The sequence below is a fragment of the Suillus paluster genome, assembly GCF_016628075.1.
Source record: "Suillus paluster strain FC165 chromosome Unknown EDB91scaffold_105, whole genome shotgun sequence".
NCBI lineage: Eukaryota > Fungi > Basidiomycota > Agaricomycetes > Boletales > Suillaceae > Suillus > Suillus paluster.
The window spans coordinates 73,260-101,158 of record NW_024537665.1 but is presented as its reverse complement, the minus strand read 5'-3'; the positions used below and the strand labels follow the sequence as shown (position 1 = coordinate 101,158).

The 27,899-nt window shown below is 48.7% G+C and overlaps 10 protein-coding genes across 10 annotated transcripts; 7 read left to right on the top strand and 3 right to left on the bottom strand.

Annotated features, from left to right (window-relative positions):
- Positions 1-771: 771 nt before the first annotated feature.
- On the top strand, positions 772-3,116 carry EDB91DRAFT_1330944 (cytochrome P450; the record flags this gene model as incomplete). The annotated part of the gene is made up of 13 exons (XM_041325374.1): positions 772-939; positions 1,005-1,076; positions 1,134-1,248; positions 1,302-1,319; positions 1,375-1,394; positions 1,509-1,607; positions 1,629-1,734; positions 1,782-1,924; positions 1,975-2,209; positions 2,262-2,301; positions 2,356-2,619; positions 2,758-2,883; positions 2,936-3,116. 13 exons carry the CDS (start codon positions 772-774, stop codon positions 3,114-3,116), a joined length of 1,587 nt encoding a protein of 528 aa, XP_041171349.1.
- On the bottom strand, positions 2,793-9,887 carry EDB91DRAFT_1263755 (uncharacterized protein; the record flags this gene model as incomplete). Its single annotated transcript, XM_041324466.1, has 28 exons — positions 2,793-3,417; positions 3,466-3,514; positions 3,567-3,733; positions 3,813-3,852; positions 3,911-4,057; positions 4,104-4,138; positions 4,192-4,639; positions 4,690-4,805; positions 4,859-5,216; positions 5,262-5,536; positions 5,584-5,878; positions 5,926-6,121; positions 6,175-6,395; positions 6,448-6,710; positions 6,759-7,872; positions 7,926-7,942; positions 7,995-8,083; positions 8,131-8,155; positions 8,207-8,304; positions 8,358-8,695; positions 8,750-9,050; positions 9,096-9,139; positions 9,187-9,237; positions 9,285-9,329; positions 9,386-9,458; positions 9,514-9,668; positions 9,726-9,813; positions 9,864-9,887. The coding sequence occupies 28 exons, from the start codon at positions 9,885-9,887 to the stop codon at positions 3,276-3,278; spliced, it is 5,214 nt and encodes a 1,737-aa protein (XP_041171348.1). The 3' UTR covers positions 2,793-3,275.
- A 1,243-nt stretch (positions 9,888-11,130) lies between these two features.
- On the bottom strand, positions 11,131-13,022 carry EDB91DRAFT_1166291 (uncharacterized protein). The gene is made up of 3 exons (XM_041319988.1): positions 12,745-13,022; positions 12,631-12,696; positions 11,131-12,576 (listed from the first exon to the last, which is right to left on the bottom strand). The coding sequence occupies exons 1-3, from the start codon at positions 12,822-12,824 to the stop codon at positions 11,592-11,594; spliced, it is 1,131 nt and encodes a 376-aa protein (XP_041171347.1). The 5' UTR covers positions 12,825-13,022; the 3' UTR covers positions 11,131-11,591.
- Positions 13,023-13,089: 67 nt separating this feature from the next.
- On the top strand, positions 13,090-14,109 carry EDB91DRAFT_1239651 (uncharacterized protein; the record flags this gene model as incomplete). The annotated part of the gene is made up of 4 exons (XM_041321886.1): positions 13,090-13,240; positions 13,293-13,536; positions 13,592-13,996; positions 14,019-14,109. 4 exons carry the CDS (start codon positions 13,090-13,092, stop codon positions 14,107-14,109), a joined length of 891 nt encoding a protein of 296 aa, XP_041171346.1.
- A 1,070-nt stretch (positions 14,110-15,179) lies between these two features.
- On the top strand, positions 15,180-16,999 carry EDB91DRAFT_59939 (Polymerase/histidinol phosphatase-like protein). Its single transcript, XM_041327826.1, has 5 exons — positions 15,180-15,648; positions 15,698-16,258; positions 16,314-16,601; positions 16,665-16,937; position 16,999. The coding sequence occupies exons 1-3, from the start codon at positions 15,490-15,492 to the stop codon at positions 16,566-16,568; spliced, it is 975 nt and encodes a 324-aa protein (XP_041171345.1). The 5' UTR covers positions 15,180-15,489; the 3' UTR covers positions 16,569-16,601; positions 16,665-16,937; position 16,999.
- A 568-nt stretch (positions 17,000-17,567) lies between these two features.
- On the top strand, positions 17,568-17,806 carry EDB91DRAFT_1061623 (uncharacterized protein; the record flags this gene model as incomplete). The annotated part of the gene is made up of 2 exons (XM_041314463.1): positions 17,568-17,636; positions 17,699-17,806. The coding sequence occupies 2 exons, from the start codon at positions 17,568-17,570 to the stop codon at positions 17,804-17,806; spliced, it is 177 nt and encodes a 58-aa protein (XP_041171344.1).
- Positions 17,807-18,689: 883 nt separating this feature from the next.
- Positions 18,690-20,326, top strand: EDB91DRAFT_1254334 (uncharacterized protein; the record flags this gene model as incomplete). The annotated part of the gene is made up of 7 exons (XM_041323801.1): positions 18,690-18,869; positions 18,923-18,964; positions 19,017-19,317; positions 19,373-19,546; positions 19,606-19,917; positions 19,966-20,101; positions 20,152-20,326. 7 exons carry the CDS (start codon positions 18,690-18,692, stop codon positions 20,324-20,326), a joined length of 1,320 nt encoding a protein of 439 aa, XP_041171343.1.
- Positions 20,327-20,422: 96 nt separating this feature from the next.
- On the bottom strand, positions 20,423-22,977 carry EDB91DRAFT_1061618 (major facilitator superfamily domain-containing protein; the record flags this gene model as incomplete). The annotated part of the gene is made up of 13 exons (XM_041314462.1): positions 20,423-20,495; positions 20,558-20,790; positions 20,840-21,187; positions 21,247-21,334; positions 21,394-21,726; positions 21,779-21,795; positions 21,846-21,927; positions 21,974-22,117; positions 22,173-22,287; positions 22,342-22,408; positions 22,463-22,608; positions 22,657-22,755; positions 22,815-22,977. The coding sequence occupies 13 exons, from the start codon at positions 22,975-22,977 to the stop codon at positions 20,423-20,425; spliced, it is 1,908 nt and encodes a 635-aa protein (XP_041171342.1).
- A 134-nt stretch (positions 22,978-23,111) lies between these two features.
- On the top strand, positions 23,112-25,285 carry EDB91DRAFT_1166260 (uncharacterized protein). Its single transcript, XM_041319987.1, has 5 exons — positions 23,112-23,451; positions 23,505-24,190; positions 24,240-25,004; positions 25,055-25,145; positions 25,205-25,285. Exons 1-5 carry the CDS (start codon positions 23,208-23,210, stop codon positions 25,213-25,215), a joined length of 1,797 nt encoding a protein of 598 aa, XP_041171341.1. The 5' UTR covers positions 23,112-23,207; the 3' UTR covers positions 25,216-25,285.
- EDB91DRAFT_1166256 (eukaryotic translation initiation factor 2 subunit alpha) lies at positions 25,286-27,163 on the top strand. Its single transcript, XM_041319986.1, has 6 exons — positions 25,286-25,533; positions 25,605-25,737; positions 25,797-26,163; positions 26,213-26,480; positions 26,530-26,619; positions 26,684-27,163. Exons 1-6 carry the CDS (start codon positions 25,441-25,443, stop codon positions 26,792-26,794), a joined length of 1,062 nt encoding a protein of 353 aa, XP_041171340.1. The 5' UTR covers positions 25,286-25,440; the 3' UTR covers positions 26,795-27,163.
- The last annotated feature ends 736 nt before the right edge of the window (positions 27,164-27,899 follow it).

Sequence of the window (27,899 nt, the reverse complement as noted above, 5' to 3'; positions counted from 1 at the left end):
TAGATCATCCGCGGCCACGCGTTCCGAAGATGATATTGCATATATAGAGCAGCGCATGGTCTAGCGAGAAAGTGTCGGGTAAGTGAAACGTGGCATTTGTGTTGCTGTTGTGCGTCACGATCAGGTCTGGGTAAGTCACGCAACGAGCTCTTGAAGGTAATCGACATCCTGAACGCAAGCGACATGGGGCCGAAAGCAGAGTCATACCCAAGAGTGTTAGGGACATGATCATGGTCCAAGCACGCGGAGATGAAAGAAGGAAAAGTACCAGACGGTTGAATCTGGCACTTGTGTTGAACCATATGATGTTCAGAAGATCACGGAATGCATGGTGGCATGGTAGTGAGTTCTATAGACTGAGTATAATTAGTTAAGGTTCCGGAATATGCTGGCAGCTATTTTCAAAAATCCTCACGCATGCGTGCGCGCGTGACAGTATGGCCGAACATGCAACCTTGTAGATGGGCCGGCGGCCCAACATCAGTCCCGGCTAACTCGGCTAATTAGCCTTACGAAATCCCGAGGTCGCAGATTGTCTAGATATCCTTCTCACACTGATGCGCAGTCGAGAGTTTAACACTTTGGGTCGCAGCAAGGTTGCCTGGCCGCGAATTGGGGCGGCATGTACGGCTGTGTTGCGGCTGTGTATTCTAGTACCACTCTGGCGCGAGACGCACACGCATAGTAACCAGTGCGCAGGCGGAAGCAGTCTCTATACTTAAAGGAGATCGGATGGGACTCCTGTTGGTTAAAGCAACAATATCCACATCCATGGTCACTCCTTTCCTTTGGAAACTTGTCTTCTCAGCAAGTTCTGCACTCGTTACCTTCGGATGTTGGAAGCTAGTCTGGCGCAACCTAAGGTCGCCCCTGCGCGCATTGCCAGGCCCCAAAGGAACAAGTTGGATATATGGCAACTTGAAGGAAATCTTCGTCGCGGTATGTTCCATCAGACTAAGTGTAATCATGACGCTGTCACTCAGGTCCTCATTGAAAATTCACAGGAGAACTCAGTGCTTCATGAGCAATGGTTGAAGGAGTACGGGACAACCCTGAAGTATAAAGGATTCTTATATGTATGTTCATTCCTCCTGCAATCACAAAACTTGTAATGTTCGAACTTCTTCTATCAGTCAGACCGATTGTTCACGATGGATACTCGCGCACTGAACCATGTTCTCACTCATAGCAGCGATTACCAGAAACCGTCACAAGTCCGGTATAATCTTTCTAGAATTTTAGGCGAAGGTGCGTGCCAGCGTGCCTACTGTTATCTCAGGTGATTTTGACAAGTTTTCAAGGTGTCCTATTTGTTGAAGGTGCGATCCCCGACTTCCTGTTCACATGTCTGCTCATGGCGGTCCCAACTTGAAGGGGCTCAACATCGTCAGCAGGTATGTCTTTGACATGTATCTCACTGTCATGATATTGATGTCACGTCTCAGAGACGGATCATGGTGCGCCTCGCGTTTGTTGACCTCGAACCAATTTGACCATATCTTTTCAAGAATCCCGCTTTTGGACCTGCTCAGATTCGCGCATTAACTGACATCTTCCTCAGCAAATCAATCAAGGTAAGCTTGATCTGTTTCTCACTAGATATGGGTGTCGATTTCTCTCCCTTTCAGCTTCGAGACATCTGGTCTACCATGACCGCTGCCAGTAAACATGCTACTCGAATAGATATCATGCCCTGGCTGAGTAAAATGACGTTGGATGTCATCGGGCTTGCAGGTGCGTTCTTATCCACAGGAGCTTCTGACCAGCACTGAGTATCGTAGGTTTCAACTATGAATTTGACTCCCTGAATGCAACCGAGAAACCAAATGAACTTAACCAGGCCTTCTCGGTTATGTTTTCTGCCAGTCAGCAGATGGGCGTCCTCCCCATGCTTAAGGCACGGATTCCATTACTCCGATGGATCGTGAGTTTACTATTGCAACCTGACAGTGAATTATTGCTGATCCCCTCCAGCGCTCTGATGCCGATCGCAAGATAGATGCCGCCCAAAAGACAATGGGTCGCATTGGCCGCCAGCTGCTGAATGATGCTAAAGCTGCTGTTATATCATCTCATGGCATCGAAAAAGGTGGTACCATTGAGAAGAGCAGTCTTCAAGGGCGTGATTTACTTACCCTACTTGTCCGTGCCAACATGGCAACCGATATCCCGGAGAACCAGAGGATATCTGACGAGGATGTGCTCGCGCGTAAGTCACCATTTGGAATGATGCGCGTAGAGCGCTGACGGTTTATACTCAGAGGTCCCGACTTTTTTGGTCGCAGGACATGAGACCACGAGGTACGGATGCCACTTATTGCGTAGAGTATATCTAACACTCACGCAATCGGATAGTACGGCAACGACATGGGCCCTCTATGCGCTCTGCCTACGTCCAGACTTTCAAACCAGGCTCCGGCAAGAACTCTGGACTGTGGAGACCGAGACTCCATCCATGGACGAACTCATGGCGCTCCCGTATCTTGACGCGGTTGTGCGTGAGACACTTCGCATTCATGCTCCCGTCCCTAGCACAGTTCGCATCGCGATGAAAGATGACATCCTCCCATTGGACACGCCTTTTAAGGACAAATATGGAGTGGCTCATGACGGGATCAAGTGCGTTGCAAGTGTTGCTTCCTATGTCCATTGACATCTCACCATGGTTGCATTAGGGTCAGCAAAGGCGATCCGATCTTCATCCCCATCTTGGCAATCAACAGATCAGAGGCGATTTGGGGCACCGATGCAAAAGAGTTTAATCCTGACCGGTGGGCAATCACCTCCAGATCTAGCATCGCAAATTCCTGGGGTGTGGGGACACCTCATGACGTTCCTCGGTGGCCCGCGCGCCTGTATTGGTTACCGGTTTTCTTTAGTGGAGTATGTTTGCCTCAATCTTCTGTTCCTATGTGCTGATAATTGCCATTTATAGGATGAAAGCTCTCCTGTTTACCCTAGTTCGGGTTTTCGAGTTTGAGCTTGCTGTTCCTGCTTCGGACATCGGAAAGAAGTCGATGATCGTGCAGAGGCCGATCTTGCTCAGCGATCCTGAGAACAAGAACCAACTTCCCCTGCTGGTCAAGCCATATTGCAAGACCTCAGGACTTCTATAATTATTAATTCTGTTACAAGTGCCTTGAAACCGACGAAATGGAACTGTGATGTTTTCCTGATATGAGTGCCAATATGCGACAGGGTAAATCGCTGAAGAGATCAAAAGATCGATATGTTCAATTCCGGTATGTAGAGTCCAACAATGTATGATATCAGATTTAAGGCCTGTCGGATTGCTGAGACAGCAGTTGAGTGAATTGCTCAATGTGAGCTTCGCAGAGCGCAGAAAAGTAAAACTCATGCTCGGAATTATGGGGTTGCACGAGGTTGTGAGCGATCTCGTGGGCTAGCGTGAAGTACCTGAAGCAGTTCATTAATTCAACACTTTCAAAGGCGGTGATACCTTACCAGGAAATATGGGCCTGATTGACATCCCCATTCTTCACATCTTTGTCATCTACAGTTGACAGTTAAGAAAGTATGCAAGGCCTGCAAGTATGTATACGCACGCCATGCCTCAAAGAAGCGGTGGTTAAGAAAGAGACTGCCACTCCGATTAAAAGCGATCAAGCCGCCTGTCAGGTCGTAAAAGATGTGAAGTGCAGTCACCGGAAGGTTATAGACGTTTGCGAGGGGCGTGACAACGTGAATAAAGCGCGCGAGGGAATCATGTTTCCTCGAGATGAAAGTATGGGGTTCAGGGAACATCTATACAATGAACTATAAATGTTGCATCAAGCAGGATAGTGGGCCACTCACCCCGAGCGATGAAGATTTTCATGGTACCCATAACACCTACACATCAATTAACACCATTAACACCATTAACATCAGGACCTTAGTCACTCCTTACCGATGTAATCGAGCTCAGCGACATGGCCAGAGACATCACAATAGCCCTCGTTTAGAGACTCCTTAATCGTTTCCATCTCGCGTCTGTTGTGTACTAGCTTCCCTTCCTCTGGTCTGCAGCCTTTGATCGCCATCGCAACATTGGATCCTAGTAATATGTTAGGCAATTACAGAATGAATTTCTCCTGGCTTACGAATGTTACTCTGGGGAGTCACAGTTTGAGGGGTTCTGGGAGATCTCTAGTTCAGAAACCTCTTCTCACCCTAACGAATGACCCTTACCTCTGATTGGGGGATCGCCCCTGTGAGGGAGTAAGAGAGTCTTCCGATGGACCATTGAAGCCAGGTATCCTGCGTCTGATGTTCTGCAGTGTGTTGTTCATGATATTTGGAATTATGGGATGACGTCCAACGTCTTCATCGTTGACTGTACTCTGAAGGGGTACATCGGGAGTAGATGGCTTTGGTGGTACTGGTGGAGCTGAGAGAAGGGGTGGAGCTGAAGTAGGTGGTAGGAAGGGTTTCGATGCGACTGCCTTGGGAGGCAAAGTATCCCAACCCCCTGGGACTCCAGCTCGGTGTGGGGGAGACAATGAACGCGGTTTAGGGTCCAAATTCTGACTCATGCGTGGATCAGGCACAGAGGTGGGCACCGGTGCGAAGGCTTGGCTTCTTCTGGCGTCCTCCACTAGTTTTCGGTCGTTCTGTTGCTGTCTCAAAATTTTATCCACTGATATAGTGCATCAGCGTATCAAAAAGCGAGGTAACTAGGAGACGCACCGTTATAACCCCTCCTTTTCAGAGCTTTTAAGTCGGTCGAAAGAATGGTCATGAATAAGAGTGCATCGTTCACTTTTACCGTCTCAAACAGCAAGCGGCACAACGATGTCGCCACTCTGCACGAGTCATGTTAGCCTGCAGCTGATTCAACATAACTTGAGACACTTACTCATACATGTCCACTTGCGAGTTTCCTGATAGCCATAGCTCAATAGGTCCATGACCAGAACGTTTGGCAGCTGCCGAGGCATCTTGCTCCCTTTTCAAAGTACTATCTCCAAAGGAAAGCGACTTCACTACAGTCAATTTACCGAAAACTCTGACTTTGAAATTTTCCTCGTTAGAGAGCCAGCTGAGAGAAACCTTGGTACGCGTATGCGTGTGTTCATGGAGGAACAACGGTAGCCTCTCCAACAGGAGCGCGCGAGCGTCAGTTGCAGACTTGTTGTGCTTCATCTCCGAGCTGACCCTGTAGTCTTCCTTGACGATAATGCTGAGGCGCTTAGAACCTAGTGCTACATAGAAGTCTGCGGGAGAGTTAGATCTACCTCGGTAGAGAGCCAAAGGCATACTTTCAAGAAGATCCTCTTGCGGCGCAGTATAGATAGACTCCCCAAACATCTGGTAAGCATTAGTATCGTCCGCGATTAGAACGTCCAGGGGCTTCCTAAGATCGTGAAGCAGTTCCCAATCATCCTCATCGAGGTCCAGGGCTTTGTTGCATTCTTTTCGGGACTTTCTTTGCCGTCGAAACCCGAGCAAAATAGGAGAAACTTTCATTCGGGCGATCGCGGTGGTAGATAACAGACGAGCGTTCACAGCTAGGTTCCGCAATTCAATAGTGTAACTAGGAAAAATTGAGTGTATACAGTAGCGGAGAGTTGGGACACATACTTCTCATAACCACCTGTTAGATCATAGAATCTTCGTGGATCGGCGACCAAAATGCTAGCTACCTCCTCCACGGAGGGTTCTTGCTTGGAGCCACACGTACTCAAGAAGCTGTTGGCAGAAGGTCCAAAATCCACAAAGACGAACAACTTTGAGTGAAACTGGCCCTTCGATGCCCCTCCAAGGTAGCATTGGCTAGGGGAGAGCCAACGCAGCGTCTGGGAGCCAGTTTGAAGTTCCACCTGCGTAGGGACGATCGGCAGCGTAGATAGAATCGACAGTTGAGATTGACTGAAGTCTGTATGGCCGTCAGTGAGCCCCTATGTGTGCCAAGCTAAAGCAAACCTGCGACACGGCCTGCTAGAATCTCAAACCATCGACGAGCCACATCATGATCTTGAGGAGGTGTTTTTTCGAGCAGCGCCACGATCTTAGTAGCCGGTGGGTGTTCCTTCAAACCTAGTTTGCTTACTGCGACATCCCGAACGGTATCTTGGACGACCGAAAAACCGAACGCCTTCCACTGAGGTGATGCAAATACCTATCAAGCACGCCACATTAATTTGGATCTATGGTGCGTGCGTTCCTGCTGACCTCGTTCACAGTTCCCATACTAGATCCGAATTCGTTCACCGCTGGGATGAAAGCAACATGGCCAAAATTCTCACATCTGTAGTCCGGATATCTGGAAGGTATGCTGTCTATAAGATATTTGAATGCTGCAGAACGAATATCCGGCTCTGAGGAAGCGCAGAGTTTGACAGTTGAATCTAGAGGAGGATATTTTCGCAGGCCGAGTCGACAGAGAAGTTTTGCTGACACGAAAATACAGTTTCAAATGGGCTACATGCGAGAAAAGAGACGGACCTTCTTCGGAGTTGCTTCGCCATTTAACCTTCTCGCCCCAATCAATAATCGGCAAACCAAGCTGGCGGTTCGTGGCGCATGGCTCATAAAGATCACTGGCCCTATATCGCGGCTTCTTCTTTCCTGGAGGTGCGTTTTCGCCTTCTTTTGAGAAAGCGGACGTCATCTGAAGTTTCGTCATCTCATCTGGATTTAACATGCTTTGGATGGTGACTAGATGCGCAATCAGGTCTGAGATCGTCCAGTCCCCAGTTTTGACCATCCTGCTGGAACATGAATGCCTGTCTGTGATATCATTCATAGCGGCTTACCGATCAAAAACAACCTGAAGTTCCACATGCTTCCGAACACCGATGAAGGAGAGCAACTTTTCCATGCCCTTGACCCCACTGCCGGACGTAAAATTCACGACAGGTAGATCGTTGAATATATTGGCGCTCGGAAAGTACGACAGCTCTGGCTTTTGTAGACCTGAAGATGTCGGTATGCACGCCTTTTGGGCGAGCATGGACTTGATGATTTCATGCGACTCCTTGGACAACGAGGGCCACGTGCGAGCTAAAACGGTCAAAACTCGTTCAGCCCATTCCGAAGACCTGGTCATGTCTTGTGCCAGATTAGCGTTCATAACATCTGGCTTCAGGATGTGCTGCATCCAGTCGAGAATTGAAAATTCCCGCCACCCAAAAGATCTCAGTTGTTCCTGCGAAAATTGTTTCGTGATGCTCGGAGGCATGAGAGTATCCGGTAACGGTCCATCTAGCGGAATCATACGCTGATGAATGAAGTACTGCACCATCGAAAGAGGAATCACCCTGGTATCCTTTCCTGAGCCTAGACTGAGGATAGTGGCATTAAGAAGCTCGGTGCGAATGCGCGTAGTATCATGTGTCGAATCTTGCTGTCCGACACCGACCCACCACTTCAGGCAAGCAACGAGCTCTTCCTCATTGAGCGGATGCTGACGAAGTTGAGCCAGAACATCCCGGAATGTAATGTCTGCGATCAGTCCTTTACTTTGCAGAGCTCTAATGGCAAGAGGAGCAGAGGAGAGAACAGCTTCAGGAAGAACAGGCAGGTGTTTGAGGAACAACGAGAACATGGGGTCGGGGGCGCGTACATCTGAGGCATCACAGACGCCCGCGGTCGAAAGGACCTTGAGAGGCGAAGTGGAGCAACCAAAGAAAGCAGCCTCGAGGAAACGTGCGACATCGGAGGAAGGTGTAGAGACATGGAAAGTAAAAAATTTGAGGACATGTAAGAATCGATCGCGCAGCCAGTCGCGGAGTTGTGGATCTGAATGAAAAACGTTCGTGTTGGATGAACTTGTGGCTTCGTTCCAGAGAATTCGAATATTTTCGAGCTCCATCTCGTACGCTGTTCGACACAGATATCCTCCGACGTACAATAGTTCTCTATTCCATACTACATAACTGTCAGTTGTGAAAGGGACTCGGTGGTGGACACGTAGATCTCACCCGCGACGTTACGGTCGCTGGAAATAAGGTAAGTCAAATGTACGCATGGAACGATGTAAATCAACTCACACTAAGTCTATCGATTCACGTTCCACTGTCGGGATAAATCTGGATGCCATATGGCCGCCGATGCCTGTTGTCTGTCCGGTTGCATGCCCCTACGTTCCTCGGTCAACTTAAGTCACTTGCTTGAGATCGGTCTTACGATGAACACACGTGCTTGGCCAGTGCTGCACGCATGAAGTTTCAGCCATGAACATCAGTAGAAAAGAGGTACTGACCCATTCAGATCAGCTCTGAGACCCTGGAAAACACTTCCGCACGATACGAGCTGGCTCTTCTCCTCTTCTATACTCGAATTGTACTCGTCTTTTCCTGTCTGCGAAGGACTTAGTCACGAGCCAAAAACAAGATCGTGGATCAAAAGCCCACATAGATCAGGCTGTAATTTAAGTGATTGGGTGGATTTTTCTTTGTAGATCGGTGTAGCTCGCTTTGCAGTTTTTTATCCAGTTTCACATCTACATCCGCATTGAACATTGTGAGTGTGACACTTGAAGAATATACTCCCATGGGGTCTTTCTGAATCTGGGGTTGCAGTAGAGGCTTTGCAACTACAGCCTGGTGGTGTGACGTGAAAGTGCTGAGGAGAGACGAAAAAAACCCGCCATGAGAGACGGGCCTGCGTGGTTCTTCAACCGGGACGACGGGAGGCTTCTGAGTTCCAAGATCGTATACGGCGTGCATAACTTGTGCTTGGATACGAGTAGCTAGAACAGTGCATCAGCCATGCGGACAACTAGTACCAAAGGAGAAGTGCTCGCCAGCGGACTGCACGCTCTTCACACTCATCAAACCCGAACCACTGGAGTTTTTCAGCAATTTAGGTAATCCAAGCTCCTTTGGAACTCCCGGAGACTTGGTGAGATGTGACAGTCGATGGGAGTCAAGAAAGACGCTGACTGAGCGAAGGTGGACCATGAAGGTGATGCTGCTTGCAAGGAATCGCGTCAGATCGAAAGGCTGTGGAATTGGTCCCTGTTCACGGAGCGTCATCTCAAAGGTCGTCCACGGATTAGACTGCGGAATATTTCTAGATGGCAGATCTCCGCGCCGGACAAAAAGCTTCAAGACATCAGCTGACATCAAGGATCCAATCGACATGCCTACTTGGTCTCCGGTTTTGTCCTTCCAGTAGAATTGCATTCCGTGACCTTGATTCTGTCAGAAGGACAAAACGATGAGCGGAGGCATTTCTGACCTCCTGAAATAACGAATGGTTCCTCCGTCACAGAGAACAAACTATAAAAGCCTGCGAAAATTGTAGGAAGTCATATTAATCGCATAGTATGGACATACCGACACCAAAGGCGCCAATCTTCTCCTCGTCTGGGTTTCCCTCCGCTGTCCAAAATGAGTGATATTCCTTATATTCTCCAAGCGTCAAGTGCACGACGCACCAATTTTTCTAAGCCGATTCCAGTCTTCGTCGCGAAACACAACTCCGTTATTCCGAAAGGTCCACTGGGCAACCTACAACGACCGATCAACGAACACGGAAGTGCAGAAATATTGATATGGTACAGACTGGGGTGGTTTTCAGGTCTGGGAAATGCACACCATCCCCTGGTTGTATCGCATCCTTGCCGCTGTTCTTTCGTCGTAGATACTCCTCAGTCTCAAAATATATCTCAACTGCGGAAGACTGTGCGTCATCTGAGTTCTGCAGAAGTTCACGGAATACTGCAGGTTTGTCAGAGCTGCAGGATCAAACGATAAAAACCAGCAGGTATAGTGCACCTGTGAATTCGCCTGAATACCGTGCCAACACCTTGTCGATCAATGCACGCTGATTAACTTCTACTGTCTCATCGTAACCACTCGCCCACTGTCTTGGTCGTACACATCAGCATCTCATGAGGGATCAAGCAGGCTTACGAGGGCATCTCGATCATGAGCCATGGAATGGTAGTTCAACGCCACGCGTTCTTCCCCGTGCGTAGCGAGTTGTCCAACCCGGTGAATGGTTACGCTTTGAATGCAAGTGGGCTGGCTTATTGAAGTTCTGCGTTGTTCAATGAAAGTAAGAGAGCAAGTTAACGAAAGCAGTAATCGGGCTATGTACAGCGCCGAAAACGAAGTACTACTAGTAACGTCCACCAAACAAACCATATATGACTATTGACATGTCCCAAGCCCACGCCGGTATGCAAACACAATTGGCGCCAACGGTGCCCCGTACTTGTCAGACTCTCCCAACCTCGTATAAAAAATTGACGGTCCTTTTAGTGGGGTTTGCAGTCCTGGATATATAGACCTGAGATCGGGCAAAAAGATGTATTCATGAAGTATCTACACTCAATAAAATGCGTCTGGGAGGTCAGGATGAGCACGATAAAATGCCTGAGAATGTATGGTAAGTGCCGGCGAGGCGAGCACGTTGCCAGGACAGTTGCCGTGAATTTGTGACTGCTGGCATTGGGACTGTAAACCCGAGCGGAGTCAGTGGGACCGTCAATTTCTCGACCTGAAGCTAGAGCCGTCAGAATTTCGCGGAGAACCGCACGCTTTGTGTGCGTGGGATCAGCACGTTCGGACTGGAAAATTGACGGTCCTGAAATCTGCAGTCCTTTCGAATCCCGCTCGGCAACGCTCACTAGGACTCCGCACGGTGGCGAAATGTCGTGCAACCTCTCTGCAGCACGAACGCACCGCAGGAAACGCTTCGGAAGCTCAAAGAAAATAAAATATCGACCGCTCTACCTACGCCGACCGTCCCTAGCCCCGTAATCAGCTCTACTTCTTGCGAGTACGAAGCAAGCATTTAGGCATATTTGTTTTCCATGCGACCCAGTGCCACATCTGATCTGAGACTAGTCACAGCATGAGGTGGCATTAGTACTGCCAGGGCCCACCAAGGCTTAGAGCGTTTGATCTCATGATATGGGTGAATTCATAAACTTTTGTGCAAGACCCTTCCGATGAACGGTTCTATGTACCAGGGTGAGGGCCGGCCAAATCCTCTCCATGAGAGCGCTCACTTTAGCGCTGCAGGGGCACCCAGGGCCTCAAGCATGAACGTAAATGCGGAAGCCTCGCGTTGGCCTCCAGTGTTTTCACTCTTGATTCCGTAGCAATTCCGGGAAGGACAAGTTAACTGTTAGGTGCGTGGAAGCAAGGAAGCAAGCTTTAGTACGTATGATGGGTCATAACCTCTCGTTATAGTAAAGAAAAGAAGAAATCCATTTGGAACGAATTTGAAATTGCTAAACTGTACAGGCCAGGTCGCAATTATGTAATATATATACTCAAGTTGCATGCCCAGTCCGGTTAAAATACATCTGAAGATGCGGGCTGGAAAGATGCGGTCAAGAAAATTGATTTCGAGAGTAATATTTGAACCATTGCTATGGAACGAACCGAGGTATCATGGAAGGTATCAAAAACTGTAAGACAATTGATGGCATAGGACAAATATTTTCCGGGATATAGTTCATGTGTGCAGTATTCCAAATAGTAAGTTCCTTGATGAAATCGCAGAAGGAAGTATCAGGGAGCACAGCACCCTACGCCCTGCAAGGGCAGTCATAATTTGGAGCCTCGCGGTAGGTCAGGGTCGGCGGGCATGTAAAATAGAATACCACCTGCATTGTTGAATCGAAAGAGTTATCGAGTGCCGGTAAGAGCAACAGCAAACCATCCAAAAATAGCCATTAAAAAGCGCACCATCCACGCTGGGTCAGCGCCAACGCCGCGGCCTGGCCTGAGCTGCATCGCCAGAGCGATATCAAACTCGGGCACAGCACGGTATGCGCGACTGCGGGGATAGATGAGCGGCGATGAAGGAGGCGCAGGAATAAGAGTAGCCACCCGCAGGGACCAGGAAGGACGTGCATGTGGTTCACGGACTTCAGTATTTATTGCTAGGGGTACAAACGCCTGTGGAGGTGTGGATCGATCGTCCGGGGTAGGGCTAAGTGCCGGTGTGATGGGTAGGAAAGGAAGATCCCGCAAGGATGGATCATGGGACGGGTGGTCATGCACGTTGAAAGACAGCGGCGTGTCTAAAGCATCGTGGAACTTCTCGTCCCCGGAGTCTTCTTCTAAATCATCAGGGGATGTGATGGAGACACATGACAACGGAGTGGGCGCGCGAGCACTAGAATACGGGGATTCCTCGCATTTCTCATGCAGCATGACCTGCGTTACCGCCGTAGCTGTTCCAGACCCTGAATTTCCCTTGTAGGACGACAACAATGCATGCTTCTCAACACGGGGCAGAATCTGCCAAGCCTTGTGAGAGCAAAGGATTTGGGTACGTAAGTACTTGATGGCAAACAGTCCAAGGCCTACACAAGCCAGTGCAAGCAGTACAACAGCACATGAGAAGATGAGCAACAGGGTAGACACAGAAGTCAAGAAGGTGCCTGCTTTCACATCTTTAGTGACGTGGTCTGGGGGGTCTTGCGTAATTGGCACTCCATCTCCTGAACTGACAACGGTGGTGGTCTGTTGATCAAAAGGCCCTAGACCTGCCACGTTAGCCACCTCGCTCACGCGGCTGTAGGGCACTGCATCAAATGAAAGGTAGTCATTATCTCCAGCAGCGGACGTAGGCCCGATATCCATTCGGGCGTCGCGCTGGAAGCCACTACAGCAATCCATATCAGAAGAGCGTGCGGGAAATAAATCTGGCTTAACTCACTCCGGATGTGATGAACGCAAAAAAAAAACTGCTTGCGCAGAATCTTGCATTTGTGCTGACAACGTCCTACGACAGTCATCACTAGTGCTTCGTCGAGCAAAGGAATAAACTTACTGCTTAGAATCTGGCAAAATTGGAAGGCTTGAAACGACCAGCGCAAGTAGAAGCACAGAAATAAGTGTAATAAACGTCATGTCAAGCTTCAATCTTGATGGGACTTCTCCGACAATGACAGAGCGTTGGCTACTATCTGGAGTGAGTGCGGAGGCGGGAGGTGGAGCAAAATTCCGCCTCGATCTACCTCGCCTCGCGAAATGATACCGAAAACACGATGCAATGCTGGCATTCGGCTTCCGGAGTATATAGTGACTGATGCAGTCGCGTCCCCATTTAGTCGTCACGTGCAGAGGAAATCTGGAACCCTTAGCGGCACGGTGCACCCATGGTTCCTATTGCTGAATGGCACCAACTTCAAGAAACCAGCGCCAACAATCAAGAGCATCCTTCCATCCATCAAATGACACTGCAACTTACCGTGACCTGCTACTTTTTGAAGAACGGCTCAAAACCAACGCTGCTCAGCTTCAACGCCGAAAGTCCAGGTATCAACGTATGTTTTCACGGTACTTTATATATTGCTGAAGATGCTAATATCTATTCAGTATTTCTAGTCCACCTTCTGATAGCTATCGCGTTCCTTCTCTCCGAAGTCCTTCTTCAGACATCCTTTCTAGACATACCCTATACGAAGATCCTCCGCAAAGTACTTCCCGATGTGTACAGCGGTGCTGAGAACTTGAAGCCTCACCCATACTATGCATCAGGGCTCCTCTTCGTACTCGTAACTGCTCTCCTCCTCTTCTTTGCAAGCGGTATGTACGCCGAGAAAATTGCATATGCAAATAGGTCAGCCCTTCATACAATGTTTTCATCGCTCAGAGATTTAGCGACGGTGCCTCAGATATGTTCCTCATGCGAATAAAGCCCTTCGAAATTTCAACATGTACTTGAATGTCCGACGTCCCCCCCTTCGTTCAACGTTCTCCATCAGCCCCTTTTCTTTTGTTTTCCACCGACCTGCACAGCCGCGAGCACCCTCCTCAACACCACGCCCATCTAATGCACCAGCCCCCATGGCGCCTATACCACCCGCAAACAGTCCACGCGGCGAACTCATTTTCTCTTCGCGCGTTGACCGAGGGTTTAGAGAGAGCTACGAGAGATATCGAGCTGCGTTTGAAAGAAAGCGAGATGGGAGAGAGAGGGACGAAAGAGGGAAGACTTGGACGGGATGGATTGTGAACAAGATGCCGTGGAATCAACCGCCGATAGGAGCACCCGTTTTAGTCGCACCTTCACGGACCGCGTCCGGGCGCGGGGCGGGGGAGTGTTGTCGGCACTCCGTTGGGGTCCAGGAGATCAAGCCCTATGCCGAGGCCAGGGACAAGAGATGCTCCTGCCGTAAGAGCTATTGATTAGTATTGATTACCTAGATCTAATCATCGGCATTCGAATTCATGTTTGCAATATATCTGCATCAACGATTATCCATGTTTTTTGAGGTGCCTCTTCTACGCCTTAAACCGGCTAAGGCACGGAAAGCCGGCAGTAGATGTCAGCTCTGTCAGGCATCCCACTGAATTGTAGCAAAATTGGAGACGAACAGACAGTCAATTGCTGGGCTGGAAAAATCCGAGTAAAAGCTTGTAACGCAGCCAAACCAAGGCGCCGGCATTGTCCTGGTTTATTTGATTACTCGATGACCCATCTACTCGCAATCCAATCGCATAAGGAGCTCCGTAATAGTCACCAGTCGTCGGTAGTAGTCGACTAGTCACGGTCTTGCGAAGTTCCATCGAAATCTAGGACACCAGATCGCAATAACGTACATATATAAATCATGAACGCCCCCCACGGTGGGATGGCATGGTCAATAGTGCGTCTCGGAGGTGTACTTACCGATAGCGCCCCGTATTATGTACATGGGTCTAGGAAGACGGTACTTACATCCATACTAAATAAGTAGTCTCGTAGTCTGCAGTGCTGCCATGAGCCGACTGCAAAATGTCGGTAATGGACCACGGCGTCTCTCGACGTAAGCCCCATTGACATGGGAACCATGCAAACAGCTCGTGTAAGTACACGGAGGGTGGGGATGGCGCCAGTATTCCTTGTATATTCAATTTGTTAGTTCATTTGTGCTGAGTGTATGTATGTGCTTGTTCTCTTACTTCGTTCATTACCGAGATCGAAATTTCTTGACAGTTCTCGGTTGAGTTTTAGTGCGCAAAGCTTCTGCAGGGACATGGCATTGGAAGCATTGCCAGGGTGATATTATTCGTCAGCTGCAAGGGAATAAGCTACGGGATTTCGAAAGACTCCATTTCCGTCGCGTCCGAGTCTGATGACATGACTCACAGTGGCTCTTATCCGAGGTGGGTAAGGGTTACCGTTGACGCTAATGAGAAGCCCGGTTTAATTACAAGTGTTTCACATTGCATGACGGATAGAAAATTTCCTATCAAGTCGTTAGCATGGAAGGGATGACTTCTGAAGGGACATCACTTGCGGTCCTGTTGCGCCTCAATGGACAGCAAACGTTGCGGTAAGTGCGGCGCATACCTTGCGTGATTACAATTCGTTACATACCCCATTTCCGAGCTGGACAAGCATGAATCTAACACGTCATCTGATATCTGGGGTAGTGTGCAGGCGAACAATAAATATGTCATATGCATGCGGGGTCGTGGTGATGTGACGGGCCTCCCGCGACAGGTGCTTGCATTGCCTTTTGAAACGTATTATATAAGAAAATTTGATGAGTTCTCTTGCTCTCGTGCATCTCCGGGCTAAAAAGCGATGCCTTACAGTCATCACTCTCACTCTGGCCAGTTCTGTAAGCATGCCCTCGGATCCTTAGAAGAAGTTGTGTCGGAAGCCATCAAACAACGTTTCGAGGTTTATGGTTTGACAGAACATGTACCCCGCTACCGGCTGGAAGATCTGTATCTAGAGGAGGTAGTTCTTTCTCCTCGAACCAGGCTTTGCATCTAAATTCATCTTTCAGCGGGGACTATCCCTTGATGACCTGTCCAATCAGTTCATGAGATTTCTTGACGAAGCTCATCGACTGAAGGAAGTTTACGCCCCCCAGATCACCTTATTGGTCGGACTCGAGACAGAGTACATTACCGATGATGACCTCAATCATCTTCAAACGCTTTTGAAGGATAACGGGATACGCATCGATTATATCGTTGGATCCGTCCACCATGTCAGCACTATTCCCATCGACTTTGATCGTGCCACATATGAAAAGGCTTTGGCCAAAATCTCGGGTGAAGGTGTCTATGTTCTCGGAAACGATCAGATGGAACGCTTTCTATCTGCATACTTCGATGCACAGCATAAATTGATACGTCAGTTTCGACCAGAGATCATTGGTCATCTCGATTTGTGCAGACTCTACACCCCTTCTCTCGATCTCAAACAGTACCCCATCGCCTGGGGCAAGTTAATCAGGAACATTGAGGAAGCTACGCGTTACGGCGCACTTTTTGAAATCAATGCGGCAGCATTGAAGAAGGAGGGATGGACTTCACCGTACCCTGGGAAAGATGTAGTGGTGGTCAGTACCTTTGAAAGTCATGCTATATCAATCCTTGCTTTCTTACCGCGCTTAGCTTATCCAGGAGAAAAATGGTCGGTTCGCTCTGTCTGATGACAGTCACGGGCCGCAGACTGTGGGGCAGTATTATCTGCATGTAGCAGACTACCTGGTGCAGGTAGGAATTACTGAACTGTGGTGCTTGGACCGTTCGTTAGAACCAAATCACAATGGGAGGTACATCTCTGCCAGGCGAATTGAAGGTGATTGGCGACTTCACGCGTTCTGGAAACATAGGGAAGGTGAAAGGCGCGGAATCGCTTTTCAATAAATACGAGATGGTTTCGACGAAAGAAGGTTCATAGTACGTTTTACGGCGGTTCGAAGTACACATCGATATTTTGTTTTGATTTCCTCTGGCTCCAAGATGCACTCCAGTTAACAAGCCCGAATTTTCATTTTCAATTGACCAGCATGTGCTTTGTATCATGGATGGCCTGCTATGTTTCCCTTCACAGGGACATAGATCATCCGTGATGCGCATTTCTAACTGCAAGTCGCCTGACAGAACATGCCTGAAGGGGAGTGCAATGCTTTTAAAACACCAATCACGGCGTGCGGTGTTAGCGATCAGGAGTACTGTCGTCCTCCGGTGGCAATTAATGTGCTCGTTTGCTGCTTCAAATCAGGCGCAAATCAGGTGCGGTGAGCTGACACACGTAAAATATTTGCATCATGGACAGATACTTAACATTATTTAGGATGGCCACGATGGCGCGCCCGAGGTCAGCATCATTACCACGATGCCACATTTGATAGCTGGACTCAGCGCAGAACCATTAAAATCCAGGACCGTTGCCTTTCACTCCTCTTACCTCAACGCCCAAGTACTCTGAATCAAGATCTCGATTTTTCCCTTGAACCCGCGAACCTCATTGTATGTCATCAGTGCAATCTTAGATGTGGGTCAACCATGCTGCTCAAGATAAGATTCATGCATCTTCGTATCATGTGCTCGCCTTCGACATGCTTCTCGATGCAAGGCGCTCGGCGTGTCGAAGTTTAATCCCCCAACTTCGCAATCCATACCCCGCATTCACTTTGACATCACTCAACCCCGCAGTTGTCAGTCTAGCCCTAGGAGAATAATTTTTTCTTGTGGTCTGTTGTCCTTCTTATTTCATGACAGGGGCCTTGCAGCGGCAGGATTTAAAGGGTCGCGAACAGAGTGTCTCCAGCTTAACGATCCCACCCCTCGTCCCAGAAACCTCTCATGTGAGGGTGATTTAGATGCTCTCTTCTAACTGGACTAACTTGCGATACAGATAACATGTGTCATCGTCAGGTTCAGTGCGCCAGACACGGTTGCGGTCACGAAGAGCCCATCAGTGACGCGAAGGTTAGCCCTATGCAGCACATTGCATTTGCAACGGTTTGAAGTTACTGACGACAACTGCAAAGGTGGACTGCCAATCCTCTCAATGCCGGTACAGTGCTGCACATCCACGAGGCTGCCCTACTTGCCCTAGCACATGTGTTCAATGGTTTGTTGCACATAGTAGTATGTGAAAGCTCAACGACTGACTGTAATTTGTCCCACACCAGCATGGGTAGAGCCCAAAATGTTGTCGTCCGACACGGAAATCCGTTGTGTTCCCACTGTGCTAGACAACACGCATAAGAGATCGGACCTGCTGTGTGTGGCCACACTGCTAAAAGGGTCCTCACCCGCCATGCCGATCATAGGATTCTGTCCAATCACTTTGTATTTGCAGTCTGATCTTGAATGATGTTCGTTACTGCGATCATTTTTGATTGAGTTAAGCATTAAGCCCATGCAAGCTCTCAGGCTAAGGGTACTTCCACTTGCTGAGGCCAACCAATGTGGTCATCAATTACAATCAAATTGGCACAGATTTCTGCCCGAATATCTACCACGTTTTCAGGCATTCGTAATCCCACAGTCGCACCATCTTCGCGGGAACCTGAAATCGGCATGCAATCTGGACGGAGTTTCGATTGAATGTCGTCATTATGCCTTTGCCCATGCAAAGGCAAAGGGGTCGAGATGCCATCTGCCACTGATTCGGGCACTATAGTCTGGGCAGAGATTATGCACAAAAGATCTGGTATATATCGTTATATTGATTTGGGAGGAAACTAAGTACTAATATACGAGCTGGTGAGCCAGTGACGTTTGCCCATATTATGTCATAATATGAGTTTATAAGCTTTTAGCAATCCCGACAGTACTTACGTCTCGTTGGTTTCCTGCCATGCGTGCAATGTAAGGACGTTTAAACGTAGAATTAGAGCGATATTTGAGTGAATCCGAAAGGTCGCCTCGAGCTCAGATCAGCTTGCATGTGGCGAGCGATGTTATGGTATGTTATGTCACAGGGTCAAGTTGGCTTGAGCGCTTGAGCTTTAAGCACTACGGTTAATCCATACCATGAACCTAACCGAATTCTCTGGTCCATCTTTGCGGGCAGCATATCTTCGCACCCTTCCTGCCATTAGAGAACGATGCTCAAATGTCCATGCCATGGCGCAGCAAGGAAAGCTCGAATATTTTGATTATAACCCGGACAAGGAGTCGTCTGTTGTGAATTACTGCCTCGAAATCATGAAGGTTCCGCCTCGAGTCAAGTCCCAGTCGTTACTCATAGCTGACATGTGTTTCAGAGAGACTTTCCTGCCGCTGACGGCACTGTCGACTTTGCTTCTGTAAGTATCTCTATATCCGAATAGACAGCCAGTGTCAGAATCACATCAACAGATCCCACCCCATGGAAGATGGAGGCATCTGGATGCGGGGAAATTGCGCATAGCGCCTTTGATGGCGAAATGGGACGAAGAACGAGGGTCGCCAGTCAGCGAAAAGGAGAAATGCAAAAGGTTAATTGATTTATTCCTCGTTTCTGTCTTACTGGATGCTGGGGCTGGCAACCAATGGGTATATAATGAGTCAGACGGGCAAAGATACAGTCGTTCAGAAGGCCTCGCAGTCGCAACTGTACACATGTTTGACCAAGGTCTCTTTTCGGGGTCTCCCGCAGCTCAGCCCCATCGAGTCGATGGTAATGGAGGTTTCCTCTGTATCTAGCATATTCACACTGATTTTCCTTCCTAAAGCGCAGGGATTGTCTCATATTAATGAAGGAAGCATCGCCGCCGCTATGCAAGTCAGTGATGCCAACCCCATGGTTGGTCTGTCAGGTCGAACCTCGCTTTTGGTCAATCTCAAGACTGCGTTGGAGTCTAACCCTCGCTTTTTCGGTTCCGATGCTAGACCCGGAAATATCATTGGTATCAATCATTGTCTACTCTTTAATCAGGCGCTTGGTTCATCCTTATGCTGTTCTCAGATTTCCTGGAATCCGAATCGAAGCCCGATGGTTCCTCCCAGCGTGTCCATGTCTCATCACTATGGGGAGTCTTGCTTGAGGGTTTAGCTCCAATCTGGCCTGCAAGATATTCCATCGGTGGAGTGCAGCTCGGCGATGTGTGGCCTTGCTCTGTCCTCACTACGGATGGACAAGCTGAAGGAGACGACTTCGTACCGTTCCACAAACTAACGGGATGGATCACATACAGCCTGATTGAGCCTATGGAGAAGATTCTCAAGTGGAAATTTGATGGCATCGAGGACATGACTGGCCTTCCAGAGTACAGAAACGGTACATTGGATGTACCTTTGTTGACACTACCGTTGACTTCTGATCTAGGAGGTTTGCTGATAGACTTTGGCGTTCTTACCCTGAAACCCAGCCTTAAGTCACTTGCAAACACCAGCGGTGTTCCGTGCCTTCCACCTTCACATGGTGCTGTAGTCGAATGGCGGGCAATGACGGTGATTGAACTGTGCGTTATCAGTAGAACTGTCCCAAGACTATATTGAAATTCCTGGGCAGGGACCGCATCGCAGACGGCATCCGACGACAAGTTGGTGTGAACTCCTGTGATCTGACCCTTGCCCAAGTATTAGAAAGTGCAACGTGGAAAGGAGGCAGAGAAATTGCCCAGCGGCTTCGGCCCTTGACGGGCGGACCACCCATCGAGATAGAGAGTGACGGGACTGTCTTTTGAAGCTATGACATGGTTCCGGAAAGTATAAAACACCAAAGCATATGTAACTTTAGTTCAATATTGGAAGTACCCTGATAACCAGCCTAGTAATCAAACTCATGTGCGTTTCAACTCCCTAGCCAGGCGCCAGGATAGGACGAAAGCCACGGTTGCAGCCACGCCTCCCAACCTGATTTAGTCTTATGATCAGCCTTTGTCACTAACATGCATGACGCCACGGATTGCACCCACCGAAAGATTATTGCGATTGAATTGGGACCTGCCTTGACGGAGGAATTATCATCTCGATCTAAAAGTTGTCGCATGACGTCTCCTGACGTAGCGACCGTGCCATTGACAGGCATAGCATTGCCCGGATGATGACCGTGTAGGACAGATTTCTGGGGATCTAATATTGCGAAGATGATCGACGACAAACCAGTGACAAGAAATTGGGGTATGACGATGAACATATTATGGATGCCCTGGTGATGTGCATGAGATATGATGGGAACAAGGATCTGAAGTACTGACAAGAATGGCACCAGCCTGCGAACTCAAGCCATTGAGGTTCTTTTTTGGCCTATGAAGAGGCGATGCATCATGAGGCATCTGAGTTGACGAGACATTTATATCTATCTGGCTGACTTGTGCTTCGTTATTCATCATGATCATCGGATAGTGACCATCCTCATCTTGTTCTGGCAACACAGTTCTTGAGTACGCCGGGTCCTCGAGGTCAGAATCGACGAGATGACGAGTTTCATCGTCATCTTGCCCATCGTCGTCCGTCCTGGATCTTCGATCCGAGCGCGTGTCCTCGACATATATTGACGCCGTCTCTTCATCTGTTGTGGGATGGGATAATATTGCCTCTGCGAGCTGAGAATGGGATGGAATCAGGTATTAGGGCGGCATTCAGGGTTAGGATGATGACGTACCAGCGAAAACGGGGCCCACTGTGTTATGGCCCAGCAAAATCCTGTCACCGACATGATGAAGGTAGCACCGCTAACACTTGATACAACACTTCAAGATTCAAATCGTCATCAAAGCCGTGGTTTACTTAAGACGTGCAAAGGACTTACAACGTGGCAGCCATGCAGAATGCGAACATGAAGTGAGACAATGCCCAGAGTGTAGCCAGGTGGACCCGAACACGTTCTAACCATGGCTTCTTCGGTCGAAGAAGATGCAAGGTAGGAACTTCTTTTGCATCAACGACGAAGAAAGGCATGATGATGTTTGCTGCGAGGGATACCAGCGCGCTATAGAACAGTGCGCGCGCACCAAGACGTGTAGCCTCCTCTTCCAATGCTAGAGCTGAGCTGTCGTCTCCTGGGGGAGGGGAAACCCGCTTGTGCAGTTCGCCGATATACACAGTGGTATAGAATAGAATAGGGAACCAGGCTAGCCATGCGCTATCAGGTTATGGCTGTCAGATAGGTGGAGCGTTATTCGGCACAAACGCACAAAAATTGGATATAACACTGTAAACGTGGGTCATAGACATGAAGGGGTGAGCAGATATGCTGCGTACGATTTGTCTTATTACTCGAGGCAATCTTGTTAGAGTGTTCCATATGTCGTAAATTTCTTTCTTCAGTCCCTTGGCGCGGGAGCTACGGTCGAGTGAGATAAACACAGAGTGAATATGAGACGACCCACTCGGTTGCCACAAGTATCCTTTCTTTTACGCAAATGGAGGTCAACAAATGAGTGGATATCAGTAGCATAGACGCGATGACTGCTAGGACTTCTAGTTGAAGTCGGCCAAGGAAAGGCAGCCATCGAGGAAGATCTATTTCTCCGCTGCGATAGAAATATGAGCCCCCAAGATTACGAGGGGTTGCTTAATTTAGCTCACACGAAGAATCCGAGTACACTGCCAACGGCCAGCATTCGAGCAGCCCATGCGTTACCACTAGGCTGATCTGAGGGGGGTAGGGTGTCGACCAAAAGAGCGCGATCTAGAGCCTGCACTATGAGTGATTTCAGTTTCACAGCGCAGTGTACAGAGTTTCAAGCAAAAAAACCTGCGTTAATGGAAAAATCTATGCAGTATATCGATAGGACAGCGAGCCATACGGTGAGTGAATCGTTCTGACAAAGTCAGATTGAGATACGTCTGTCAGCTGCATTGAAGAGTGCACGCACTGAGGACGAGTCTGGCCTTGTGAATAGAGTAGCTAATGGACGAGTGTACCCGAATAGAAGAGTCGCAGCACAGCACAATGCTGCACCAATAACAATGAAAGGTCTCCGTCTGCCAAAGCGTGACTTTGAATGGTCGGCTAGCACACCTAAAGACACGTTGAGGATACTGAAAATAGAGAGCGTAGTAGAGTTACCTATCAAGGGCTGAACGATGAGGCCAGAGAGGGGGCCGGCAAGGAAGACCATTGCCATTAGTGGTTTTGATAGACCTAAGGACAACAGGTAGGGAGAAGCTTGTGACGGGCAGTAGCGTTAAATGATCGTTCAGTGAGGGTGTAGGCTAACTATTCACCATATGACATCTCAACCGACCATAAAACCTGCACTCCCAAAAGCCCGACAGTGAGAGTGGGGAGGCGTGTCAATGGGGGTCCCAAAATCCTGGCTCTTCCTATCCACCGGGATTCATCGTGGAGGGGTTCTTCAGGCAAGGGTAAAGCAGAAAAGCCGGTCATATAGCACGCTCAATTCTTTCCGAGTGCGCCTAGTGTCTGAATTAGTTTACAACCTGAGCTTGGTGTTTACCAACTGAAAGTTCAACTATACATGTATACTTGGTGACGAACAACAACGCCACCGCAGGGACGGTCAATTTTTCACTCCCGAGTTGCTCCCGAGGTTGCCTTTTCGAGATCGAAGAACTTTGCCAGTCCACCACTGTCACCACAGGAGCTAATTAGTGCTAATGCTGACCCGCTCAACCAGTCATCTCAGGATACTTAATTACAAACGCCTGCTCCACTCATCCTCCCGTTTTCACAGGCAATTATTTGACCCTTCTAGTGTTGAACGTGTCTCGGAGGATGTGGACGTCTGCATCGTCGGAGCTGGCCCTGCTGGCCTTAGTACTGCGATTCGACTAAAGCAGTTGGAACAGAAAATGGGAAAAGAATTCAGGGTAGTTGTGCTGGAAAAGGGCGCTGAAGTAGGTGTGTACTTCGAACTATGAACCTTCCCCGTGAAACTATATAACTCGCTCCAGGCTCTCATATCCTCTCCGGAGCTGTCATCGAGCCTCGAGCACTTGATGAACTGCTACCAGATTGGGCTCTCCGTGATGACCACCCACTCACTCAATCAGCAACGTCTTCCCGCATGCGCTTTCTCACCAAGTCGCTCTCCATACCCATCCCCCATCCCCCACAGATGTCAAACCAAGGCAACTACATCGTCTCGCTCTCTCGTTTCACTGCGTGGCTCGGAAGCATAGCGGAGGAAATGGGTGTCGAGGTGTATCCTGGGTTCGCTGGCGCGGGCGTGGTCTACGCAGATGATGGGAGCGTCGCTGGTATAAGGACAAATGAAGTTGGTCTGGACAGACTAGGGCACATGAAAGAGTCCTTTGAGCCTGGAATGGAGTTTCGTGCCAAAGTCACCCTTATCGCGGAAGGCGCGCACGGTTCCATTGCTAAGGAGCTCATCCAAAATTTCGATCTTCGCAGAAATTCTGATCCACAAACATATGGCATTGGCCTCAAGGAAGTTTGGCGTGTAGACCCAACCCAATATCGACCTGGTGAAGTCATTCATACCATGGGATGGCCCCTTGACTTCAGGACATATGGCGGTGGCTGGGTTTACCACATGGCCGACGGACTCGTCAGCCTTGGCCTTGTAATCGGACTCGACTATGCCAACCCATATCTGAGTCCCTATAAAGAATTTCAGGTATGCGCTTATTACTTGCCACACATATCCTTCTGATATCGCATTCAAGCGCATGAAACACCATCCATATTTCGCACAACTCCTGTCTGGGAACTCTACAAGGATAGCGTATGGCGGACGTTCTCTCAACGAAGGTGGTCTTCAATCTGTACCTCATCTTTCCTTCCCTGGTGGTGCCCTGGTTGGTTGCTCGGCTGGTTTCGTCAACATCGCAAAAATCAAGGGAACTCATAACGCGATGAAGAGTGGTATGTTGGCAGCCGAAGCGGCCGCTGTTGTTCTATCTCAGGACTCCAGCAATGGACCCGCAGACATGTCACAGTACGAAACGGCACTGAAGAATAGTTGGGTTTGGTCAGACCTTAGCGAGGTCCGCAACTTGCGTGAAAGCTTCCACACTCCCTTGGGTATTTGGGGAGGTATCATATACTCTGGTATCGATTCGTTCTTCCTTAAGGGGCGCACTCCATGGACGTTCCGGAATAGAACAAGATTGACGGATGCGCAACATACTCAACCCGCGTACCGATTCCGCCCTATCGACTACCCTCTCCCGCAGCCTCCGTTGTCGACAGATTTGCTGACTTCTTTGACTTTAACCGGGACGAACCACGCAGAAGACCAGCCTGTACATCTCCGTGTGCGCAAAACTGGCATTGAAGACATCGCCCTTCGGAAGTTGCACGTGCAACGCAACGTGAGCGAGTATGCTGGGTTATTGCAACGGGCTTGTCCTGCCGGCGTTTACGAATATGTTGAAGATGAGATGGCAGCAGATGGGTGGAATGGACATAAACTAGTCATCAATTCTCAGGTGCATTTCATTTTCGAACCATACACCATGTCTTACGTTGGTCATCGCAGAATTGTATTCATTGCAAGTTATGTGATATCAAAGTTCCCACACAGGATATTACATGGACGGTTCCGGAGGGAGGTGGGGGCCCCAAGTACAGTGAGTGTTTCTTGCTGACTATAGCCATCATGATGGCTCATCATATTCTCATCATCAAGCCATTACTTGATTACATGATTGTGTACTGTAGCTCTAGTTTATGGTAATACAAAGATAGCTACACGGTGCACCTCTGTTCAGTGCTTAGTGGACTTGTTCGAGTCAAGGTACATTTATGGTAAATTCCGGTGGCCAACTGTTTTGGAAAGCGCGATAATCTCAGACTTGACTCATCGGCTGAGCACCCTCAGTTAATTAACTGCGATTCTTGAAAATTCCCCCGACTGCCTACACCATGCGGTATTATGAACAACGATATCCAGAAGTCGACGAGCTCGTCATGGTCCAAGTCCGCCAGATTGCGGAAATGGGCGCATATGTCAAATTGGTACGCACCATTCATCAGACACATTTACCGTAAGCTTCATCGGTCATGCTGATCCACGTATATAAAACAAGCTCGAATATGACAACATCGAGGGAATGATTCTACTTTCAGAGCTCTCCCGCAGACGTATCCGATCGATACAGAAGCTCATCCGTGTTGGCCGTAATGAAGTCGTAGTAGTACTTCGTGTGGATAGGGAAAAAGGTGCGCCAATCTTCCATCTTAGGTATATCAACATACTCACCACAGTCCCCCACGTACAGGCTACATAGATCTATCAAAACGTCGTGTCTCCCCCGAAGACATCATCAAGTGCGAGGAGCGGTACATGAAGTCAAAAGCTGTCGCATCTATCATGCGGCACGTCGCGTCAAAGCTGCCGTCAATGGATGCTGACGCTGCCATTTCCCCCGAGGACGAGGCAGTAGAGAAGGAGACAAAGAAGTCTAGGCGCGCGGCGAAAAAGGAAAATCCTGAGGAGGCTGCGGCTGCTATCGCTGCTGAGGAGGCCGCTGTGCCGCACGATGGGTCGAGCGAGGAAGAAAGGTTAGAAAAACTGTACGAGCAAGTGGCATGGCCACTTGGCCATAAATATGGACATCCATATGATGCGTTCAAGCTTGCTTTGACGTACGTCCAAGCACCCTTTTTTATCTCCTGTGAGGGCTGACGAGAACAGCGAACAAGAAACCGTATTTTCATCCCTTCCAAACCCCGTCTCATCAGCAGCTATCTCCATTCTTATGGGAACGATCGCACGGCGGTTGACACCCCAGCCTATTAAGCTGCGCGCTGATATCGAGCTCACATGCTACACCCCTGCCGGTATCGATGCAATCAAAAAGGCTCTGAGAGCAGGTGAAGCAGAAAGCAACGAAACAGTGCCCATTAAAGCCAAGCTCGTAGCTCCTCCGCTATATGTTCTCAGCACAAACGCAACAGATAAGGTCTGCATTTATCGTTCTGGATTACGAAGCTGTCTGAGAGAATTTGTAGTATGCTGCTGTTGATCGTCTGGAACGTGCGATTGAGTCGATTATGGCCACGATTGAGGGCCAAGGGGGAAATCTAGTTGTAAAGATGAAGGTGCAGTGCGATCGTCTGTTACGCCTCATTACTGTTCTGAGTCCATGTACTGTTTTTCTTTCAGCCAAAAGCTGTCTCCGAGACGGAAGAGCAGGATCTCGCACAGCTCATGGCCAAGGCAGGTCAAGAGAATGCAGAAGTCTCTGGTGACGAGGATGACGAAGAGGGGATCTAGTCCATTATCTGTAGCCTGCACTTTCTGCTGATGGTGGCTTACTTTGAACTAGATTATTCACCGGGGCGTGGAATCTTTGTCTTGAAGTCTGCAGTGAAGTTGTGCATGTCCAAGACAGACTCCAAGTCACTCAACAGCCTGAAGTCACTTGAAGAGATTGGGTCAGCCCCAGAAGGCACATTAGTTCACGGGAATTTCACTCATTTATGTAGAAACATCATAATGACACCGAGAGGAAATACTCTGGTAAGATAGGCCGCAGTCATACTTCGCTTGATCATGTGATCAGATCGTGACATTTCGTGACAAAAGTACCAGAATCGCATCTCCTCCTTCAAATCGTCATTTTTCGCTAAAGTAGAACCTAGGAATGTTAGCTAAGGTACATCCTCAGAGAACCTAGGTTTTAAAATTGTAATATAGTTCAAACTGAGAGTGAAGATGACTTTCTTATGTTCGGGACATGCTCATTGTGCTTTGTCATCCGAGTCTACTCGGTGATCCGCTTCAGAAGCCATTGACGGAACCAACACTACCTCTCGATAGTATGCCGAAATGAAAACTCTTCAACATTGCAAACCTGGGAAGCTGGGCTAAGTCAACTACTCACTCTAATGAGAATGTAGGAACACTTTTCATCTATAAACAGTACACAGAACTAACAGAATTTCCACTATAATAGGAAGCTCCAACAAAACTCGTTGCGTCTCCGCCATCCAGTCCGAAGAAGAAAAAGCAAAAGAGAGCAGCAGTTGCTACAGTACTAGATCCTCCTCCCTTCGTGCTGCCAATACTAGTAGAGCAACCTCTTTCCAAGAACAATTCCTCTGAGTCCTTGATGACCAATTTACTGAGAGAAGACATCGAGCCTGTACCGGAGCATCAGAGTGCTGTAGGAGAAGCTTCTACCATAGTTCTGAATACACGGACTGGTGCCGGAGATGATACTGGAATGGGGTTCTTCAAGCCTCCACCCACTGTTGAAGAGGCACAGTTAGCTCTTGATGATATCAAGAGGATTCTTAGACCTCTGAAGAAGACAGCTGGCTATGAAGACCCTGGGCTTGACTCGGTCTTTCGCCGCCGACTTGAAGGAATGAAGCAA